Below are 24,082 nucleotides of genomic sequence, written 5' to 3' on the forward strand. Positions count from 1 at the left end.
GATTACAAGGAGGTGATTATGACAATGATTTCTAGAATTTCTGTGCATTTCTGCAAGCGGTTTTGATGTCGTCTTTAGTATTGACTTTCTAAGGAATATGGGGGAAGCAGAATTCTGAGAAAGCAGAATGAGCTGACCTCTGAAGAGACGATCTTCACTTTGAGGAGGAAAATACTACTACTGGGAATCTGTCCTTAAAAGGAATTCTAGCTCAGACGACCACTTGGTACGGGGGAGGAGAGAACTGGCAGTAATAACAAAGATGTTAATATCTCTAGCACGGAAGAACTCCTTGTAATGAACGTGGCAGTGTATACTGAAATGCCTGTTCCACCCACGGAGCCAAACAGGGGAAGAAATCACCGTGTGCTTCAGGCAAGAAAATGAAGTGATTGAATCTGTTGTGCTATAGAATTTTTATTTTCAGCATTGCTTATGGGCCTAATGCTAACAGTGAGCTTTCAGGTGGAGATGAGCTCCCAAATAGCAGTTATCACTAAGGGCCAGGAGAAGGCCCATCTCAAAGAGCGCAGGATCCTGGGGAAAACAACAAGCTGTGAGCAAAAGCAATGTGACTAGAATTACTGGCTGAGTACTGCGGGCACATCTACACCTCCCTTAACCTCCAGCTGGTGTCGTGGAGGGCTCAGCTTCATGCTCCGCTGGCAGTAGAGATGGTTTAAGTCATTTGGTTTCATTCTACTCCCACCTTCTCCCCCAGAGCCTGAATTAATGTAACTGTGCGGACTAACTGTTCACATGGCAGTGCCCTAAATCAAATCCATGAAGTGATCCACATTTTTAAAATGAAAGACTTCAGAGAGTTCATTTTAAACTGCACGAGTTCAGTCTAGACCACAGCCTCACGAGCAGTAGGGTGCATACCACTGAGAGGCTTGGTGACAGAGAAAAATGGATGAGCCAACAAGCAAATAAATAACATAGCCAGTACTGTTGTTAGTTCCCAAACAAGACATCATTTAAGATGTTTCCTTGTTACAGGTTTGGGTTTGTCTGTTTTTTTCATCAATGTTTCTAGGGAAGATTAGACCTCAGACCTGGAAAGGCCTGACACATTGCCTTTATTGTTTCTGCATTCCCCCAGCCACAGTGGGAGGACGTGTACCCCCAGTGCCACAGCATGATGGAAACTACAATTCATTTCTGGTGCCCTTAGTGCATGTCCTGTTATCCAAAAGGTTATTGATTCTAAGTGGCAGTTGCTTTTCTCCCCCATAAACTGGCTGAAAACCTCTCTTGCCTCTGAGTTGAAATGTCAGCATATTAAGAAAAAACAGCTGAGGACATTTTCTCTCCTGCACCTTTCATATATATACTCTTAGTCATGCATTCAGCAGGTACAGCAGGCAGGAAGGGCAGTAGGCCATTTTGGGGCCAGCCTCCTTCCAGGAAAGACAATTAAAATGCTGTGAGGAGTTGCCTGTAACTGCAGCATGATTTCGGAGAGCTGGTTCTCACATTACCTAAGTGCCAGGTTGCCACCTAGCTAGACAGGGCACTGCCCACATGTTGCTCTTGGTAGATTTGTTCCCTGTGCTCCAAGACATATCCTGCAGGATATCCTAGCGGACTGCCCTGCTCAACTGGTGGTCCTTTAGGAGCAATTAAGAACTACTGCTTGTGGGCTGTTGCAATTTCACTCTGCAATACAGCACAGAAGTGCACAAATCTGTTATGCAGAGCAGATGATCAGGGACTGGGCACCTGCATTCACTCCCTGGGACTATATTATACACCGGTACAGACATAACCCGAGTAATCAGCTAAGATTATCGACGTTCATGCAGCATTTCTCAGTTCCTTGCATTGTCACTTGATGTGTTGAAGTACACCAGCGTACACATCCCATTTTACTCCTGTGCTTGCTTTTAGTGCTTATCTGAAGTCAGCTGCTTTCCTGTCCTCCTCCAGGCTCTCACCACCAGCTGCTTCACAGTGTCCTCCCTCAGCAGCTTAAACAGTTTATCTAATATTTTGACCATGGTTTGCTATTAATTGGAACAAAATTAATCATGAAATCAGAGTAATTGAGATGCTTAAACAGGAACCAGTTAAGCTTAGCTGCAAAGGCTGTGGGTGTTTTTTTATTTAATTAAGTATTATTATTGATTTGCCTACAAGTGAAGTTGAGCGTTTCACAGAAGGGCCCAGATCTCAGGTCTGCCAGGCAATACTACCTGCACTTCTCCTTTCAAAGATCTTCGCAGTAATAAAAAATTATGCTAATGCTTTTCAGATTTGTTTTGAAAATTGTGCTGCACATGCCCACATGTCGAAACTTTTAGACTTCTAACTTGTTTGAAGGCCTCTAATACCGCATGCTGTTGGTAGCGCTGTAACTCCACTCCTTGTTATGATGAGGGAAGTTGAGACACTTTTCTTTCAGCTACAATATGGTATCTTATCTTGATTAAGAAGTGTTTCATATCAGGAGAGCAGGCCATTCATGGAGACCTCTTGATTACAGAGCTCTGCTGCAATAACTTTCCTTTTACAGCTATTTACAAGAACCAGCCTGAGTTGCATGCTATGGAAACTGGGGAGTCACATTTCCTATTCAGGCACCATATTGGGCTGAACAGAAGGCAGCCTCTGATCTCTCTGCTTAGAAACTAAACACAAAAATGACTATATATAAAAACATGTTTCTAGAGAAAAAAACAACAACATATTTCGCTCCTCCAGCACTACTTAAAGTGTACCTTAGTCTCCAAGTCTGCTACCCACACATGTTCTGTCACACCAGTCATAGGTGAAAGCATATTTGTACACGGGACAAATCGCTCTCCTCTTGGTCTTGGCAGCCTAGTTGTTCAGCAGAGATGCAGGTCCCGCATTGCATCATTTGGCGCTGCACAATGCAGTCTCTGTAAATAGTCTGCACCGAGATGCTTGCAGGTTGCTTCTGCTAATTTGAGTTGTTTCACTTCCTCACAAATCCTGGGCACTTGACTCTGCTGATGGTTTCAGCACTAGGTGGCAGAACTCCAAGTGCTAAAGAAAACTGTTCCAGGTAGCAGGCCCATACATCCCTTCAGCACACGCTTAGTCACAGTAACCAGGTACACAAAAAGACTTTTAAAGTCCTGCATTTTAGGTAGGTATTTCTCAAACTTAACTGTACAGGCCTATCCTTCAAAGTCTAAAATTGCCAAAAACTTTAAAGATAAACCAGGAAGAGCTTATATAGCTAAGCTCATCCTCCTTGCAGAATGTTACCGGTCTGAAGACGAGAGGCAGGTGCTCCTTGTCAAGGTGCTGGCAGGGGGCTGCTCCCTAAGGGGAGTCTATGGCAAGTAGCAGCAAGCCAGGTGGGGCCATGCCAGTCCCATAGCACCAGAGGCCTCTGGGCAGTGCTTGTTGGCTGACTTGCTTTAGCCATGCCTTACATCCTCCAGTCAGGAGGGATGCTGTTTGCAAGGACCACCAGTGTCTTTTCTGTGGTTGTACATCGATTTACTGATGACAAATAGGTGCAGCTGTCCATAGGTAGGGCACAACAGTATATCTGTAAGAGGTAAAGCCTTTAGCATTTTAAATTTTACCTGATCTCCACCTTCCTGGAGGTTAAAGTCCTTGCCAAAACTTGTAAGTCCAAGGTGAGCAGGACTGAGGCCTGTAGAAACAGGTTCTGCCTTTACCAGGATATGGGGGTACTTCAAGGCACTCATCCTTGCCCATGCGGAAGCCCAGCAGGGGGTTGGAACTGGATGGTATTTAAGGTCCCTTCCAACCCAAGCCGTGCTATAGTTCTGTGATACTAAATAAATTAAGCAGGCTCTCAAGTATAAAATGCATCCAGTTGGAGCTCAGACTCTCGCTACCCTGGAGTACCTATTGAGAGGTAAATATGCTGACAAATCTGTTGCTCACAGAGAAGATGTTATAAAAGGGAAACAAAAAAATCACCAACAGCTGCTCTGGAGAGGGGCTGGTGGAAGCGAACTTGGGAGGTAACCAGGAAGGATTTCTACCACGCACTGAGGACTGACTGAAAGCACACGCCTCTTGTAATAAGTGGTCCTTTGCCATGTGAGGCTTTTTTTTTTTCATGCTCATTTCTCTAATTTAGAAATGGGCCTGAAACAGCAACCCACACCTAGAGCGGAGCGCGCAGGCCCAACTGGATCTGAACACAGAGCAGCCTCATATGTACGGGGTGTGGGGGGGGGGTGGCTGGAAGACACCAGCAGAGCTGTCAGAGCCTCTGAGCCCTTGGCCTGGACCACGGACAGGGCCACTACCACATGGCCTCTGGGTGCCTGTCCCCATCGTCAGCAGTGGAGCAGCAGGGTCCAGGCCTGAGCCACCCCACAGTGTGTGAGGGGGCGTCCAAAAGCAAAGTGGGTGACCAGGCCGGCAGGCAGCTGCGGGTCAAGTGTGGACAGAATCGAGTCCCCCCCCCCCAAGTCCTCTCCCCAGCACAGAGGGGTCAGGGGCAGCATTGGGCAGGGGTGTGTCCCCTCAGCACTGTGCTCTAAGCTGGGGGGCCTGGTGGGTCTCCAAGGATGGAGCTCGCTTACAGGTGTCTGTAGGCCGGGGGACACAGCTGTTGGCTTGGTAGGGTATGAATGTGAGGATTGAGCCTGTGTCTGGATCCACGTTTGCCAAGGAAAGAAGCCGTGGCATGGGCTCAGTGCATAGCGGGGCCGCTGGTTACGCAGCCCAGCACTTGTGAGTGGCAGCAGGAGTGGGACAGGGCTCGCCAGGGCCTGGCCGGCACTGCCCTAGGGAGCAGGCGGCTCTGCATTGCTTCCCCCTTCACAGGAGGCAACTGAAGAGCGGGGAGATGACGGTCCTTGCACCGTCGGTGCTGCACGCTCTTCTTTCTCCTGCACCTGTCTGCTGGCACTGCCTGGCAGATAGGGATCTGAACACATAAATGCTGTTCAGATTACACCCACAAACTGTGAGAATCCACATCCGTTATTTACAACAGGGAGACAGGGGTTGAATGAAGGTACTTGCTTATGAGAGAGAACCATCAATCCACAGTATTGCAGACATAAGGACAAAAAGGTCAAACTGCCAAAATGAGAGAACGTGTCTGTAGAAAAACAAGGTAAAGTTTCTCAATAAAATCTGCAGGGAAGAAGCTTTTAGGTCTGCAAAACCAGGGAAGAATCCAGTGAAGCCCCATAGGGTACTTCAAGGCATTTCATGTATGAAGGGAGGGTTGGCAGAACGTGCTCCTTTACGTTATGCCATGAGCTAGGATATTTATGAAGGGCTGTGCTGCTCCACTGGAAAATTCTTATTGTATCATCCATTAATCAAAAAAGGTTGAAAACCACTCATGTCAACTGCTCATTTCTTAGCAAAAAATGGGCAAATTGTTTTGCCTGCAGGATAATAAAAAGGCAGATTAGTGGTAGCTTTTCCTGCTTTTATTCGCCATGGTGACAACTCAAAAGCAACAACTGTGAAACTGCAAGCATGGTAAATGTATAATGCTTGGTAACTGGGGATGAGGATGTGTCCCAAAAAGCTATAAAAGTGTTGTAATTTCATTGTACAGAGCATTGTTAGGTCTTTCTTACCACCATCCCCCATTTTGAAGATTAATTACAGGAGAGAAAGGAAATCTAAGGAAAATAGCAAAAGCTGACTACAACAAAGAAAGCCACTCACTCACTGCATAATGGGGGAAAAATAGTTGGTGCAGATAAGCAACCACAATAAAAAATAGAAAACAAAACAAACATAGCTCTTTGATAAACAGCAAGAAGACTATATCCCTGGCTGGGGATTTCAACAGGGTCTGTGAAAAGCCCATGGCAGCGGGGCACCTGGCTCCCACCCAGCACCCCACACTGCACGGTTTGTACAGCAGAGCCACGGCCGCCTGTTGGGATGCGTGATGGGGGCAGCGCTGGTGCTCCACGGGTGTGACGGGGACTGGGTGCAAAGAGCCTCCTGTCACCTGCACACTCATTTGGTGCTTCGTGCACAGAGGGCACGTGGTTCTCAGGGCACAAGTAAAGGCTTTGCAGGGGAAAAAAAATAAAAAGGTTTTTCTCTCAGAGTGAGCAGGTGTGGCAGAGATCCAGCAAGAGGCGCTGGAGATGAAAACCCTGCCGTTTCCTTGACCTGAATTTTGTTTTTTAAATGAGCCTGTCAACTTTTAATTCATGCTTTTAAACTCAAATGTAACTAATAGCATCTTGGAATCCCATTTGCTTTCTATGACTCATGAAACACTGCTTCCCTCTGCCACTGCTCTCACCAAGGACAATGAAATCTGAAGGGATTTGCTTCTATTGTTTGCACTCCAGAGCTTACTGCAGCTGCCCTGGGGTTGAAAACAATATTTACTTGTTTTGAAATTGTGTTCAGCTAGAATTTTTAAAATATTCCCAGTAACATCCTTGCTTGGGCTTAGAAAATATATAGCAGGTTTGGGGTTTCCTTTTGTGTTTTCTGTACTTTTGCCTTTATAGTGTTTTGTTTCTATTTCTTTGGTGGTGTTTGTTGTTGTGGGTTTTTGTTTTGTTTTGTTTTGTTTTCAAAGTGCCACTTGGTCCACATCTAAACTGACTGGAACCTTTAGGTGTGAAGCTGAAGGTTATCTGAAAATAGTCAAGGCAAGCAGAGTGGTCAGAGAGGGATTACAAGCATGACACAAAATGACACGCAGAAAGGGAGAGGAGGCAAAGGTCCCTGCACAGGCTGGGGCGAATGTCCAAAAGCAATTATAAAGATCACAAGAGAACTCGAATGGGAGTCATGGCAGATTCCTTCCTTTAGAAGCAGATAACTTTATTCTTAAGATTGTTCTGTGTCTGATGCTGGTAATTCAGCTGGCATTTTTGAGGTGGTATCAAGACTGATAGCCGACACATCTCATTATGTACAGGGATGTCTTTCCTGATCTCCCAGGCAATGGGAAAGTGGCTTCATGAGCCCTAAGTGAAGATGAGGATGAATTCAGCGGCACAGCTGCTGCAGAAAGCGCCTATGCCGGTGCTGTACCGCAGGTTTCAGGAGCCGGGGTCAGTTCTGCAGCACCTGGCTTATGCCAAAGGCCTCTTTGCTCCTAGAACCAGTCAAGGAATGAGCTATATCCACTTCAGCTTTCATTTCCACATGTCCCAAACCTGTATTTAGTGACACAGAGCAGATCCTCCCCCACAACTTCATGTCAAAGGCCCCTAGAGAAAAAAGAAGGTAGACCTACGCATTTCCTCAGTGGAACAGTCTCCATGACGTTGTATTTATTTTCAGAATAGTCCAGGCATGATAAACACTGTGTCCATGTGCCTATAAAAGTTTGTGGCTATGTTTGGCTTGCAAAATCTTTTGTGAGTGCTCCTTCTTAGGGATCCCTATCTGTACAGCCCAGGGTCTGCCCTGCATCTCTTCAGAGAAGCAGCTTTGGAGGCGACCTTGAGCTAAATGAGACATACAGACCCCTCCGAGTACATGCAGAGGGAGCAGTCACTGCGCTCAAGGCAACCTGCAACCGTAGGAGTAGGCTGGCAACTTGGCCGAGAAAAGCTCTTCTGAGCAATGCCAGGAGGCTGGTCACATGCCAGTGGTGCCATCCATGTGTGGTTAACTCTCCTAAAACTCCTCGAAAAAAAAAATCTGAGAATGAGAATTTTCCATTTTTAGAAGGCCAGTTTCATCTTAAGGTGCCTGATCCAGATACTTTCTTTGCTGCTCCCTCCCACAAATTTCTCTGGCCAGTTTTAGGTGACTCTTTGAAGAAGATTCATATGTTAAAGTCTTCATTGGCTGCAAAACCATTCGTCTCATTTCTGTTGCAGGAGAACTGGTATTACCCACCTAGAGTGGGCTTGTCAGAAAAAAAGGCCAGGGAAGGAGGGTAACTGCTGGTCCTTGGCAGTGGTACCCACAGAGTCAAAAGCCAGAGCCAAAGCCACGATGCAGTGAGCTGCTGAGGGGCCCTCGCATCGAAGCAGGAGCAGAAACCTTCCAGGGAAACAGCACACACTTCACAAAAGGTGAGCCGGGCCTGGGTCACGTTGCTGATGTCTGTCTCTGACTTAATAACTCGGTCTATGATGTTTACAGTTTCAGTTCTTTCCCCTATATTGTATGCTAACACAAAGAATAATGCTGGCTGGCTGGCTGAGCTGATGTATGTTGGAGTTCCTCCGAGTTTCTAAGTAGTCAAGGTGCTAGTTTTGTTAATTTTCCATTTCAGTGGAAGCGGAGTGGTCTGAGGATATTTGCACTAAACCCACCACACGGAAATTTTACAATGTACCTTAAAGGAATAATGGGATTATTGAGAAGTCATCACCATTGGCATTTATTTTCCCATCCCATTACGTCAAAATTTTTTCAGTAGCCCAGATAACATTTTCGACAGCACAGCCAGATTTACTGCTGATGCTTGATCCTGCTGTTGCTCTGAGGGCTCATAATTTTTTTACAGGATTCACTCATCATCTTAGTTGTCTTCTTAGCTAGTCACTGTTGTGATGCTTCATTTTAAGGCCACAAAACCATCTGCATCCTTGACATGACTCAGACACCCATATCCTGTATGAAAAGGATTTTAATTTTATGCCAGCAATAAAAATTGATCACTGGAAAATTTATAATTTGAGACCCGGGTACACCCACGTCAGATTAAGTGCAGTAATTAGGCTCATTATTTTCCAATGCCTGCATTCTGCAGGTGCTCTGAACGATGGTGCAGGCACAAAGCTACCGTTACCTCCACTCTGAAACAAGTGACTCCTCACGGCCCCTCCATCAGCTTCTGGCTCGCCGTTCCTCTCCGTTGCCTACCCAAGAGTCACAAGTCATTAGGGCTATGTAGCTATGGAGATGAAAGCCCTGCTCTACGTCACCCCTTGCTTTCTGATATGGTCCATTTGGTGCCAATGCAGACACATTTCCTGTGGGAAAAATAAAGATGGCTTCAGGACAGACACCATCAGTAACTGAGAATTCCTTCAGATTTGTGTAGGGAGATATGAATTGGTTGCTAACGTATTTGGAAAATGTAAAATTTTAGAGCAAAGGCACAGCCAAATGATGGGTGCTGCCCAGATCTGAATTTAGGGAATTAAGACCTGCTCTTTTTTTTTTTGAGGCTGAATTTTTTATCATCTGGTAAAACTTGTAGAATCCCTAATCATAAAATCTTCAATACTACTCCAGGTACTTGGGTTCAAAAGCAATGTTGGACAGTTCTTACGAACAGTTGTTTCTACGGTTAAAATTGTTCTCTTAAGAGAATTAGCTTATAACTACTTTTCTACATGCTAGGTAAATAAAATGGCAACTTCCTAAACACAGTGTGCAAATACACTAAAGTACCAGGCATCAAGCAAACAAAAGTGATTCAGATAAATGAGGGGAAGGATTGCATTTTTAATATACACAACTCATTCCTGAGGGCTTGATCAAATCAACTACAGTGACTGAGATAAGGGACAGACACAAATGAAATGAGATTTTGAAAGCTCTGGCTTTCAGAGTGATTTAAAAGATACAAGTAGTCAGAGAATGTTAAATTGCTGTTTTGCCCCCTTTCTGACACAATTATTGTTGCAGACACACATTCAAATCTCCACGTAAAATGCTTCCTGGGTCTGCTGGATGTCTGATGAAAGGACAGCAGGATAAACTCCCCTAAAATCGTAACATAGGGGCTCCCAAGGTTTTTTGTTCCAACAAAACATTAAGTTTTGCTGGCTGTATCAGCATATGTCAGAGGTGAAATATTTAATTTTAAATGGCACGTAATGTAGCTCTGTATGCTTCTCGAGGCATTGGAGACCTCAGATGGAAACCACCTGCCAGCCTTTTGTTAACCATCCTGTGGTTTTCCTAGGAACGTACATTAAAGATGAGAAAAGATCAAAATACTTACAGTTTAGTCTCTCCAGCCATAATGCAAAGCAGAGACAGGTATAGTACGCCCCTACAGGCTAATCCTTCTTTGGCCTGGAAGACCCAGGACTAGAATTTACAAATCTGCACTCACCACTAGAGAAGTGTGGAGAAGAAAGACATCCTTGTATCATTCACCTAGTGTGAAAAACTGGAATGTCAAGACAGCTGTGGAGATCATTCATCCTCTCCTCTGACCATTCCTGATGAACTCATATGGCGAAAGAGTAGTACAGAAAGCAATCTGCAATTTTTATGGAGAACTGCAGTGATGTTCATTAATCCAGTGTTCAAAAACGTATTGCTAGAGTGAGCACCTAACAAACTTGAGGCCAGGTAGCTACCAAATTTCCAGAGTTAAGAGAGAGATGGTATTTCAGAGGCTGACAATGTCCATAACACAATATGGCACTAATTCGTTTCTAGGCCTGACAGTGGTCAAGATACTGGACCTTAGAATATTCCCACCATTTTCCCTCACATTATGATTTTAGCAGCTAAAAATTTAAAAAAATGACTGCATTATACCCTACAAAATCCAGACTGTAAGGCTTCCAGATGGTGCGAAGCACTCACTTCCAAATTCAGCTGTTCCTGAGGCAACAGCCACTAACATCATGTCACAACTGTAGTGACTGAAACGACTGTAATTGAAAAAGGTGACTTTCAAAGCTTGTGTTCATCCACAGCGTTAATTCTTTCTCCGTTGTTCTTACTGCTCTGTTCAGCGCCTGAGAACAATGACCAGAAAGGACTGATACCAATAGCATAGAATGAAGATCTGCAGCCTTCTCACTGCAATCTTTTCCCTTTTGCTTCTTTAAAACAAAAAGGCCGCTATGCAGAGAGGTCTGGTGATGCTGGAAGCAGAACGCCAGCAAAGCTAGAGCACTGCTTCTGATATGGTGGTGTAGATGTTCTAGCTTGAAGCTCTACAGGGCCATAGCTCAGCTGCAAGGAAATGCAACTTTATCAAAACAAATCACAGTTGGGGATGGGGGAGAAAAACACATCATGCTCTCATCACAAGAAAAGCTACTTTGATCCACTTTCAAAACAATACATCAATCTCACTTGCAACTCTCATCACAAAATGAACATAACTAAATATACTGAACAAACCAGCCCATACTTGTCTCTCTCTCCCTCTCTCTCTCTCTCTCTCTCTCTGTTCAGCCCTTGCCAAAGAAACACCTCATCAGTCCCTGCTCTATGGTGTCTGAAACGATGTAGATTTTCTTTCATAATTTAGGGCCTGATCAACTGGAGGCAGTCTGCAGCTGTAAGAACGAGGCCTCCTCCCAGCATGGGGATGATGCTGAATAGGCTCCAAGTACAAGCACGGGATGATATTGATCCAGAGAAGAGAGGAGACAGAGAGAGCAAGAGGTATGTATGCACACGGGCCTCTCCCTGCACGTGAGACAGGGCAAGAGGCACAAAGGCAGCCTCGTTCGTAGTTCAGGGCAGCAGGGGCAGTAGGGACGTGGCTGCCTTCCAGCGCAGAATGGAGGGTGCCAGAGAGAGCCCTGGCCTCATTTTCTTTGCAGACTCCCAGAGCCTCTGAGATCAGGCGCTGTTCGTGGGAGTCTGTCTCTTAGGAAAGCCTCTGCTCCCCTGATGAAACAAATGATTCAAACTAAGTCCCAGGCTGGTGGCTGCAAAGGTTCACGGGGGCCTGTTTTGCTTGTTGCTCTGTATCTTTTCCACCACAGTCACCTCGTGGTATCCAGCCCATCAACATGACATGTCCACAACTTCACACCACGAGGGACATCCTTGTTGGGAAATCGTTCTGAGAGGAAAGAGAGGAGACAAGTGTCAATAGGAAACCACCCACAGAACGGACAAAGAGACAGGTGTTGCTTTGACAGAGACACAACCGGAGAGTGACAACTTTTTCAGGCTCACGCCCCTGTTCTTTCTTGCACAGGCCGCTTTGCTCAGGGCCAAGACCCGAGCTCTTGGCTTCCCCTCCCCAGCAGCCACAGTCTCATCAGCCCTCACTAGCCCGGACTGGGGCAGGATGTTTCGCACTTGCTGGTATCCTGGGTGACAGATGCCTCTGGTGTGCATGGCACACGTGCACGCGGCCGTGCGCACACACCCACAGGCATCTGTCACCTCACCCCTTTCATAATAATCCCGCTGAGGTCTCTCGCAGGGTTCCTCATGCTATCTGGGGTTCCCCACACTCCGACTCCATCCATGCTCTGCCATCTCCTGGAGAGCCCCCTGCTCCTAAACTCTGCTTTGTGACCCCCGCCTGGCGGCTCACGCCTCAGCGTATTTGGATCAGGATCACCAGACATGGCCTCACTGTTTTCTTGGGCTCCTTTTTCCTCTTCTTGTCAGAGGCGTTGAGGTAGGCCTGCTCCCTGGCCCGGTACGAAGGGCCTCGGCTCAGCTCCCTCTCACTGTAGGGAGGCAGGGTGTCCTCCCCATCCTCCTCCTGGTCAGACGACGGCGGCTGCTGCGACTGCTGCTGCGACGGCTCGGGCTTGTAGGTAGAGGGTGGCGACCAGGCGTAATACGTTCCCCCTCCTCTCTGGCTGGGCTGCGAGCTCAGCTTTGAGGGGGTTTCACAACGGTCACCGCTTTCATCGTAGCTCCGGGATTTCCTCTCCAGGACGCTGCTGAGGTAGGAGTGATCGTATTTCTGGCTCCCTCCGGGCGTCCGGCTCACCAGCCGGGGCAGGTGCTTCTCCTCGTGGGCCCGTCTCCGGGGCGGGCTGTACGACCAGCCCCGATCCGAGTCCGTCAGCGGCTCTCGGTTCCCCCTGCTGCGCTTGGTGTAGTACTCCTCCAGGGAGCTGTCCTGGTGGTGCAGCCCTCCGCCACGCGACTCCGAGCGCTCGAAACGCCGAGTCTCCTGGCTGTCCGCCCGCCGGGCCCGCTGGCTGTAGGACTCCGCAAAGGCTGCCAGCTCGTCCATGGAGACGGCCGGCACTCCCACAGAGAAGCTCTTACGGGACAGCATCTCGGACTTGGATCTCTGCTGGCTGGAGGAGGGAAAAGGTAGGGTTAGAGACCAGGATTCAGCTGCACTCATCCCCTCGGCAGCCTTCAGAGACCATGGAAGGAAACAGGCGCTCCTGGGGCATGAATCATCTGACCTGTTTTCATCCCCTTCCGTAGGAAGAGATGTATCACATCCTAGAAAAGCCTACTTCTCTCTGCTGACTGTAAGGGCGGCCTGGTGTGGATAGCTCAGATTCTACATGCTTGACATTACCAGAGATTAACCCCGGGATGCACCTTCCTTGTTCTCCGCTGTGCAGGGCTGAACTTTCTTCCCTTAGCCCCAGCACTTGTGGGTGTATGTCCTGCAGGGAAAACCCAAGAACCTGGCTACAGAAGCTCACAGGAGGGTACTTTTGAAGCAGGTTTAAAGGGAGTGAACTGGCACAACAGCTCAGTACTGATGGAAGTAAATCCCTGCCATCGCTTTTGAGGGACTAGGCTGCTGGTATGAGGGAAGAAGCACATGACATCTCTTCTAGGTGCCAAAGTGCCAGTCCTTCAGACCTGGAATACAGGTCTTGGTGCACCAAAGCACCAGGGTGTGACTCCTAACACAGTGCACCAGCACTGAGAAGTGCCTGAGGGATCAGGTACAGATCTCAAGGGAGCACTATGGGAAGGTGACTTTGTTTCCTATTTATCTCACTTTTACATCCTACCTGGAATGGTGTCAGTACCTAGCACTGCCCAGCTGGGGAGGCTTCAGCAGACCAGTAGGAATCAGATCGATTCTGTCCTCATCTAAGCCACCTTCCATCTGAACCTTTCTCTCCAGCTGCAACCCCTCCGTCCTACTAGGCTAGACCAAAGCAGCAGGAAATGGAGAAGAGCTACCAGTACATCTGTCCCTTCTCCTTAACTTACTGCTTTGGCAGATACAGTAGCCTCCAAAACACAGCACTCCTCACCTGTGCCGGAAACTGTCCCTCTCATCTCTGTAATCAGAGACAGCCTGTGATCTCGACGTGCTGCCCCCGCCGATCACTCCTGCCCAGTACTCAGCATCCCCATCCAGGTCTCCTGCCGGAGGCAGAGGTTTCCTCCGCGCCTGGCGGTAGGGCTGTCGGAAGTTCAAGTCGTCCTCATGCAAAGAGCTGAGTTCAGAGATGGTGTTGTTATCTGAAGGGGAGGTTGCAGAAAAGAAATGAGATAGGCATTACCTAGTAGCATATGGGAGAGGAGAAGAGAGGACAGGAAGGCTGTGGAAAGCCTGCAGATTTCTCAGACAGAAGCTGAGCTGTCCTCCATTAGAAAAAAAAAATCAAAATGGAACCCAAGGTCCAAACCCTTGTGTGACTCCTGTGGCTCAGTTTGGACACAGAGCTGGTGTTGGACCTACAGGTCTTCTGAACTGGTTAACCAGTAGCCAGATGGGATATTCTAAGGGTATCTCAACTGGCATCAGATGCTTGTGTTCAGACAACGAAGTTCAGCCTTTGTGCAGAAACCCCCCTCAGCCCTGCTTCGCTAGCATTTGTGAGCTCTCCACCCTCACGAGGTGGGCGCTGTGCTTGGTGGTGCATCATCCCAGCAATTGTGCCACCTCCCCCTTTCCTGGTGTGAGACAAGCTGGCTCTGGATTTGGCCTGACTTGCTCAGTTAAAACAAAAACAACCCCCTCAAAAAAAAAAAAGAAAAAAGAATTAAAAAAAAAAGTAGGAGACTGTCTGAATCACTGTCAGTCTCTACCCCGTCAAGCACATTGACATCTGGAGGCCTGACATACCAATCTGGAGAGGTCTTTTTATAGTAAATCTTGTGGGTGGAGAAGACAGTGTGCTCAGCAATGACTGTTTTAGAAGTACATATAATTTGTTAGTTATGCCTAATCTGTACAGAGCCTTGATGTAATGTCATTCCCTAAAGCCCCTACCTTCATTGATTTGCAGGATCTCACGTGTCTGTTTTAAAAGAGCCTCTGCCAGTGCCTAATATGGGTTAGCTCTGCATCAGTCGGATGCTGCACGGAGGAACCAAGCCCCCCAGCCTGCTGTTGTCCTCAGAACAGCTAGAGAACAAACACCAGCACTGCAGGCCCTCCTCGTGCACATAACCTGTCCCACCACTGCACCTCTCTCTCCTAATGCAGAAAGATCCTCAGATCCTCACTAGGGTTTGTGCTGACACCCATTGAACACCCCTTCAGTCTTTATTTAGGAAAACAAAGCCTGCAATAGGAAGGCAGTGAGGAGTTCCCTGCAGAAGCTCCCTTCTGAGCTTGCATCATGCCCCTCCCTTTCACCTGCAGTGTCTGACTGCCAAGCCACCAGTGCTGCTGCACATAGCGCCTCTGATCTTACGTTGGCCAGTGTCACCAAACCTCCTGGCAATCCCCTTGCTTCCTGAATCTTTCTTGTAGTCCCTTTTGCAGGGCAAAACCCACTCCAAACTACCTTTATGCATCATTCAAACCATACTGTGGGCACCGCAGCACACAAAACAGACCTGGCTTTTCAGACCATGATGATCCAAAAGCTCAATTACCCGAGCAGCCAATTTTCATGATAGTTTGAGTCTCCCACACTTTGTTTAGTCTAATGAAGGATGATTATTAAGTGAGCAGTACCTCTTTAAAATCAGAACATATCCATAGATTCCTAAGATCCGGACTTTATCCATCCCAAGATTAATATCCTAGAGGCTAGCTTTAAGACAAAGCCAGTGAACTTTAGCTATGAATTTGCAGAGTATTTTTCAGGTCAGTGAAAAACAAAATCAAAACCATTCTTGTTCCTCACATCGTTCTCGCATCCTCCTAGCTGGGTCAAACTGAGCCAGTTCTTTCTCGACGTAGTACAGCACCTTCATGGAGTCCCTTTCCTTGTCAGTCTGTATCCTGTACCCTTTGCGCACTGCTGGGGAGAAAATAAAAGAATTTAGAGGAAAACACATTTAAGTTTGAGGAGACTTTCAGACAACATTGCTTCTACAGTTGAGCTCACATTTGCAGGCAGGTAGGCTGCATCTTCCAAAACAGTGAGTCAGTCCTTGCTTCAGAAGAAATTTGTCTCTAAGGTGGGATGTGAAGTGAGCAGCTGCATCGTTTAGAAAGTTTGCAGCAACAGCAAAAAATGTCTTGGAAATACCCGATCTGTACAGCCAAATGCATCAAGTGGTGACATTGCCACAGTGATTCCACCTCCTACAGAGGATGGCAAGGAGGAAGGTAGCAGTCGCTTCCCCTTCCTTAGCACTACCGAAAGGATTTGTCATGGTATGGGAGAAGCAGTGCCAGAAGATCAGGCTTCCTCTATGCAGCAGAGGTAGTGAGCTCCCAGGCTGCAGGGGAAGCAGGTGGCTGAGCATGTGGGAGCTGTCACTCTGCAGGAGCACTCCACACTCCCCAGCCCTACGAATTCTGCTCACACAGGTTGAAAAGCATGTGGTAGGAGATGCTCCAGAACACGGAAGGAAACACAGAAAGTCCCATAAAGCACATCGCGCTGAGATCTATACCAAATCCAATAATGGGGCCAATCAGGTCACTGGGTAACTGTGAAACTGCTTGCTCTGGAATTCTTTATGTGCAGTATTTTACAGAAAAGGTAGGTTTCACACGGGCATTAGGTGCTTGACTCCACTTGCAGGGGAAGCCTGGACAGCTTTTTTGGCTTTGCCACTTTCCTGTGCATAGAAAAGAAGCTCCTACACATCCAGAGCCACAGCAGCTCTAACTCTGGCAGGCTGGCTCCATGCACGCTTTACGTGCTAAGCCTATGAATACCCTGGCTACCTCAAGGCCAGCCTACAGTCAGCAAGCAAAGAACTCCACCTATTAGGGCTTTGAAGAAAATAAGGCCGTCTGCTTCTATAGCAGATTGTTTAAGAAACGTCTCAGCCTGGGGCTATTCGAAGATTGACAGAAACACAGGTCTCAGTCCCAAGGAGCTAACCCTGAAATTCAGCCTCATCAGAGCACTGCTGTAAGGATGAGTCGCTTATCAGTACAAAACGAACCTGTCTGCCTTGCACGGGGCTAGTGTGTTCCCTTGTGTGAACACTGCAGCATTGCATGAGCCCTCCTCTTGACGCGCTATTTTAAAAAAATACTTGGACGGTGGTAGTGAGCCAACCTCTTCCTTCTGTTTTATCCCATACACCGATATATCAGTATCTAGCATATGGGTTTGATAGTACGTTGCATAGTATGCAGTGTGGGCTGAACAAGGACTTGGCAGAGGTATTCTTAGGCACCTTCTGTCCTAAGCTGCTGTGCTTGTGTCTGTGCACTATGAAATAACCATGCTCTGCCTCAGAAATGGCTGTGCCATAGGAACTGGTGGAACAATTCCTGTAATAATCCTGCAAATTGCTTCAGGAGGAAGTGCTTTACTATGGATTTTAACTGTGTGTATGTAAAGTGAATTTCTAGATTTGAAACATTGCCTAGTGTATTTGTATTTGGGAAAGGTATTAGGTGTTAAAATGTAGTACGGGTCTATCGCAGTCCTGCTTTCAATGTGTCTCCAGGACAAACCCAGATAGCTCAGCTGATGGCAGTCTGGAGTTTCACAGTTTTATCATCACCACAAATATGCATACAATAAGTGTAAATGCACACCGTGACTTACAGAACAGAAGGAACCCTGCCTCTGCCTTCCAAAGTGGAAGACCAGCATGTCTCTGCAGGTGAGTTGGACTGACTGGCCTCAGACGTGGTGACTCCTGCTGCACTGACAGAGCTGGCACAGCATAAGCAACAGCAGTGCAAGTTCTCTGCTTTGCCTCACCATCACAGTTGACCTCTGGTCTGATACACTGCCAGGAAAGAGTCCTCTCGCTGTTCTTCCTTCCAGAGCATCTCCTAGGAGCTCAGCTGAGCTACCACCTCATTTTCACACAGGCCAACAACCAAGCATTAGCTGGAAATGACTCTGACCTACTGATAGCCTTTGGGGAACTTGAGCAGGCAGCTTCCAGATTCTGTCACACAAGAACCACTCATCATGCTGAGGCTGTGCCAAATATCTATTTGGGCAACATCTTTAGCTCCTGGAACTGATGGGAGAATTAGCTAGGCTTCATGCTAGCTTCATGCTTGACTTGCTATTGCAGCTATGTATCAAAAGGAAAGTGACTTTCTTGGGTAATTCTGTAAGCATCCAGAAATTAACTTGGGAATTAAATCTGCAAAGATGACTGTGAGCAGCCCATAAAAAGGATTTTCCATTACAGATAAGGCATATTTTGTGTCTACATTTATTTATTAAATACTTCCGGCAATGATATTGAATGTTCAACTTATTAAATCTCTTTATTATTCCTTTGTGTGAGATTCAAAGATATTATTGCTTCTTCCTCATACCCTTCTTCATCCATAAATTGCCAAAATCCTTTAAAAAGGTCTGCATATTTTTAGACCCATCTCAATTATAAGGAAATGAAGATGCAAAGATGTTAAGCACTTGTCCAGAACCATTCCATTAAAGTCAAAGGGAATGGAACATTCTTCCCTGCTAGAGCATATTTTCTTCTCCTGAACAGTTCATACATTTCTAATGCTTAATTTGTTTAACTATGGACACTTTTTTTATTCTTCTGTGGGTGGAACCAAGTCAGACAAAACTGTAAACTGTTTCCCTCCCCAGAAAGGACAGCACTACTATTTTTTTCAGGCAAGTGTGGTTAGGAAGTAAGTGATTTCTCATCCTTTTCTATTTCTTTTCACATTCTATATTGGAGGTCTGGAGTTCAGCTCTCGAATTAAAAGATTCCCTATGTGCATGGTTTAGAGAATCTATGCCACAGTCTCCAGGTAACCACTACATTTAAAATAGAGAGCATACATCCTAACTTCTGTGTTCCCAGCATTTCTAACTACGAGAACTGAACGTTCGTTTTTATTTCCTGTTCAGCCCTAAGTTCAGGACCGAGTTCCTAAGCTTCACTGGAGCTTTGTCACATGGCATTTATGTAACTGTAAGCAAATTTTTTAAATATTCTCGTGCCTTAGTTTGCTCACTAGATCACCTCACAGAGGTCAGCTACAAGCACAGAAGCTAACTAGGGCAAAGGCTGCACTTTTTAGACTGGCAGCCAGGATTACAGAATCCTCCAGTTTCCATCCCCTAGCACTTCTGATCCTATTGACCATTTTTAAATGAACTAGACAGAAGTTTTTGGTATTTAAGATACCAAGTTTTTACAAGTTTCAGATCAGACCTACAATAGCTGTGTGGAGGATGCAGAGACCATAATTAGTGCTCCTTCTGAGCAAAGACCTTCATTACCCATTCAACTATTATCTGTTTTGTTTAGCTTGCCGTCTGGCCAACCAGCAAATAAGCAGCTTGGAAGAGCCATGTAACGTGTTCTCTCTTCTACAGCATGTAATTAGGGGATATTCTGGAATGATAACGGAGCTTAAGAGACAAGGAAGGGAGTGCAGGGAATCAACCTGCCTTAGCTGCTCAGTTCAAGGAACACCTTCTTTGTGCGTCCCCCTGCACAACAGGAGCATGATCCAGGCTAAGGGCTTGTCCATATTAATAAAATAAATATTAATTTTAAAATAATAAATAAATAAAAAGCTTAAGAACCTGTCGTCTCTCCACAACAGTTAAAACTCACTACAGTAATAGTTTAATTTGCACTATGTAGTATTGCCTGTCAAATATTGAGTTGAAGATTTAAGCCTTGACAGTTTGATTCAGATTATATAATAAATGCATTTTTCTGTGTAATAACCATGGATGCTAAAAGCCATTCCATTTGGTTTCTAAACACATCCACAGTATATTATTCAGCATTTGTGCTCTGCTAGTAAAGCACAGCAGAGACAAGCACTGGGTCTGTGATTTGACTCTTAAAAAATCCCTGAGGTTCCCACAGCCAACACCGTGTTCTACAAGCAGTGACATTTTGCACAAGAGGAAAAAAAAAAAAGCACTGTGGCTGTCATTCATCATTTTCTGACAAAGATTTTTGAACTGGATACATTCTGCTTTGGATCAGTGACTGATTTATTTCCTATTTCAAAATGCACCATTCCAGAGCTCTGTTTTGATTTTGGTGGGGAAAAAAATGTATGACTGTTGAATGAAAATACGTCTAGTAATTCTGGGAAGGTTAATATATTGACTGGGGCAGGGGAAGAATGTGGAAGGTTATTCCAAAAGCTTAATTATTTGAGTAGGCTACTTGACTGTGGAACTTTTTGGAACTGTCTTATCAACACACTGTCACGAGTAAATTTAACAATTTATAATTAGTGTAGAGCTTTCAAATCAGACATGTGGCTGGATCAATGGCAAACATACTCTGTCAGTATGGTGACTATCTTGGTAAGTCACTTCTGCTGCTGCAGTATGTTTGAGTTCAGGCAGCCACTCTGGTCTTGAAATGCTGCTAGGATGTGGCTAAATAGCCATCCTCTTCTTCCTTGAAGGCAACTTCCTTTACAGCAGAATTGACCCTCACTGAGATAGAAGCACCATACCCATATTCTCTCTGTCTGACATCGATCTATAACTCCCTTCTAGTTAGAAGCCTTTTATCACACACATTTCATAAATGGAAAGGCTGAACAAGCCAAGTGACCTACTGACTTCTGTCAGGTATGGGAGGGGATCCAGCCGCAAATGCTCTTGGGCAGAAATGACAAGGGAGCACGTACCTGTGCTCAAATTGCTATAGGGACAGTAAAACAAGCTGCAGCAAAAACTGCTGCCAGAGGGGATGCAGCGCTCTACACAGAGCAGCAAAAGCAGTTTACCAAGACAGAGCAGCTTGCAAGGCATTGGCTTTAAGGGGAAAACAGCCACTGCCTCCGCTCCCCTGCAACCACCTTCATTCATCCTTTTCTCTCCTGCAAGCAAAGGTTTAGAAAGGGGCCCAGAGCACGAACCTGGCCTCCCATTCCCTGCTGGCCTAATTCAGTACCCCCAGACAGACACTTTGCTGATGGCACTAGACAAGTCTGAGCACATGGCCCTAAGGGATGCAAATGTCATTGCCAGCACCAGGATTAAAATGCGGTTTGTCTGCGTTTATCCTGTTCATAGCACTCTATCAGCAACGCTTACCCCTCCCTTTCCCAGCCCTGCTCCCAGGAAGAGAACCGAATGCTGTGCTTGGCACTGCAAATTACCATTTTGGCTTCCTCCGCTGGTGTCACTTGGGGCTAAGGGAGGTGGGTGCGACTTATCCATCAGCACAGCAGGAGACGGGACACCAGCTACAGGAACACTGGGGATGTAGTATGGACCTGGCATGGAGGAGACCGCAGGAGGGTACCCGGCCTTTGCTGCCTTGCCTGCTACGTACACTGAAAAAGAAAAAGAACAGCAGTCAGCATCACGCCAGCCTCCCCCAGACCCACATGGCTTGTGGCAGAAACCTGCACATCGCTGACGTTGGTGACAACCCGGCAGGAGACAACTGGACAAGTAAAATGACAGGGGCCGATATGAATTTCTCTAAGCCTCAAATAGCACTGAGGGGAGTTTAAAAAGTGCTCACGGCATGTCATGTGAACACTCCAAGATGCCCAGCGTCTGGAAGATACCCGGCGTGTTAGAGCCAGCATTACTGCTGCCACAACTTAGCGGCAGCTCAGCTTTAAAAACAACTTATGTCTCAAGCTGCAGGGATGAGGCTCATGAAACTTGACAGATCTGCCTGAGCCTGACCAGGAACCTTGCTGGGTTGCAAGGATTTTGCAGTGTTGTAGAGGGCAGCTGCTTTGCACTGTCGGGAAGAAACCTCCCAGGATGCTTTTAGCTCTGCCCCCGCAACACTTGCTGACATGACAGCAACTTTGGAAGGGGAGCATGACACTTTGGAGAAGGAGACGCAGCTGCCAAGGCAGGGAGGCCTCAGAGAATTACATTTGTAATTAACTTTGAGCGCTCAAGCATTGAGCAATAGGTCAGATGCTTCACTCCCCAAGAACTAGTTCTTGAGTCAAGCAAAGTGCTCAGGGCAAAGGAAGCAACATTAGCACATTCTCCTCCTGTTCTGCCAGGGAGCAGAGGAGGTAAAGAAGATCCGTGCCAGGCCTGGACAGGGTCACTCACGCGCCCGGGGACAGCAGCAGGACTCAGGACAGCAGGGGCAGCGGACGTAACAACAGCAGCTGTGTGGGCAGCACTGGCACCAGCAGATCCCCACCAGGAGGAAGAACAGGAACGCGCCCAGGATCACCAGGCCCACAAAGACCCACTCTGGAAAACACGGGGAGAAAAAGAGATACTTACAGGATTGCACATCGCTGGGGAAGCTAACAGCAGCAACATCATCCCTGGGCAGAGCACAGGGGCAGAATAGACGGGTGGGGCTTTTAATAGAAATGGACTCCCTCCTGGTTTAGGACCATGTCAAAGCAGAAATGGCACATGGCAGTGAGAAACAGAGCTACCAAAATGTGATCCCTTGTCAGCCTCTCTGGCTGGCTGAGAGGCAAGCAGCATGGAGGCAAGAGCTCTGGTTCCCCACACGGAAACCCTTCATCCTGTGGCAGACCTGTACAAATGCTGCAGGACATGCCCTATTAGCATTTGGGTCTCATTAAAGACTCATTCTTCTCAGCCATGTTCATGCCCTGCTTATGTGTTTGTTCCCTACCCATATTCCAGTTTTAATGGGACAAGCGACGGTGAAAAGCAGGCTATAAATAGCCCAGTAAATGAGCCAGGCCTGCCCCTTCACAACTAGGCCCACGCACACAATTATTCTTTTGAATGTGCTGAACGAACATCCTATTCAGGCGCTGCAGCCCGCCAGGAAACCTAACAACCACTTTTTTTTTTTTAATTTTCACTGAAGCCTCAGATGAAGTCTGTACAAGTGACAGGTCAGAAGGGACGGTCCACAAAAAGCGTGATGGAGCTGTAATGGGCTCTATTTACATTACATGGGAAGGGGAGCAAGAAAAGGTCCCTAAAACTCTGCTGCCAGGAAATCTGTAGCAGCAGCAGCAGCAGCCATGCTGAGGGGAGGTGCCCAGCCTGCCATGGGGCAGCTCTCAGCCCTTCACTTCACCGGGGATGGTGCGCACAAGGCTGCGCATACTGCCACATGGCAATTCCCTGGATCAAGGGAATGGTCACCAAACCCATGTGGACCAAGAAATTTCAAGTCTTTGAATGTAGAGGAAGCCTGGAGTTGGTTTTATATCAGAAATATGTAAATATGCACCAGCCTATCTGGAACTAAGACCGCTGGTGAGGGAAAACCTGTGGGGAAAGACACCAGAGGTTCCCAGGTGGTTGCTCAACCACCTTGGAAAGCTGGCAAGAAGGCAAAGAAAAGAAGTGGCGGGGCTGCTCAGCAGTGGGGTGGGGTTTATACCACGAGAAGAAAAAACAGCAGGCCACTCTTTCTGAACTGAAGTCAAGCATTCTCTACAGGGCCTCCTGGCACAATGGTATTTGGGCTGCAGAAGGGTTGATACAAGGACTGCAATGCAAGGACGGAATAACACTGAGCCAAGTGTGATGAAAAGTCGAGGAAAAGGTTGTTCGGCTTGGAACAACCAAAACACAAGTTCTTTCTAGTTCTTAATAAAATGCAAAAATGAGAGGTCTCATTTTTGATTCATCCAGAGTTCTGTTTGAGCAGAAGTAAAATCCTTTTCTTTGTTGGCATTTTCCTTCACTCTTCTACAAATAATTGCCTTTTTTAAATGCAATTTTTAATTTCAAACTTACGAATGTCAGTGAAAGATCTGGCATTTACAAATCAAAACACTTCATTTCAGAAGTGTAAAGTGAAACATTTTATGTTTTTTGAATATTTTATTTCTCTCTTGGCTGAAACAGATGAATTTCATTTAAACTTGCAGATAATTTTGGTCCTTGTGGAATATTTTTTGGTGAAGTTACTCTATGTTGAGAAAAACTCAGCTAATGAATAAGGAAATAGCTGGAGGGAAGCATTCATGAATGGAAAAGTAACAGCTGATAGGAAATTGTTAATACAGTTCCTCAGGTACCAGTTCTAGGAGCCATCTTATTCAATGTTTGCATGAATGACCTTGACACAGAAAATAAGAATACATTAATGCAACTTAAGGGTAAGAGGTAGGGAAGCATTACCAACAAAGATGAATACTGGAATATCTTACAGAAAGGGCAAGTTGTCCTTGGGCAGGCCTACAATAAGAAACATGTAACACAGCAATATGCTGAAATTCAAGGTGTGCAGCAATACTTTCAGGGTCACG

At 46.5% G+C, this 24,082-nt stretch overlaps 1 protein-coding gene across 4 annotated transcripts in view; it reads right to left on the reverse strand.

The window, feature by feature from the left end:
- Positions 1–5,386: 5,386 nt before the first annotated feature.
- ILDR2 (immunoglobulin like domain containing receptor 2) overlaps positions 5,387–24,082 on the reverse strand; it is a 39,179-nt gene continuing 20,483 nt past the window's right edge. For 2 of the 4 annotated variants that reach the window (XM_083838472.1, XM_083838470.1), the window contains 6 exons: positions 21,936–22,082; positions 21,008–21,184; positions 15,657–15,773; positions 13,827–14,037; positions 12,215–12,896; positions 5,387–11,689 (listed from right to left, as the gene is read on the reverse strand). In XM_083838472.1, coding sequence (XP_083694598.1) covers positions 11,654–11,689; positions 12,215–12,896; positions 13,827–14,037; positions 15,657–15,773; positions 21,008–21,184; positions 21,936–22,082 — 1,370 coding nt within the window. In that variant the 3' untranslated portion in view covers positions 5,387–11,653. The remainder of the gene's footprint in view (positions 11,690–12,214; positions 12,897–13,826; positions 14,038–15,656; positions 15,774–21,007; positions 21,185–21,935; positions 22,083–24,082) is intronic. The other 2 variants (XM_083838469.1, XM_083838471.1) reach the window with 1 other exon arrangement.

This window comes from Anser anser (genome assembly GCF_964211835.1).
Source record: "Anser anser genome assembly, chromosome: 1".
NCBI lineage: Eukaryota > Metazoa > Chordata > Aves > Anseriformes > Anatidae > Anser > Anser anser.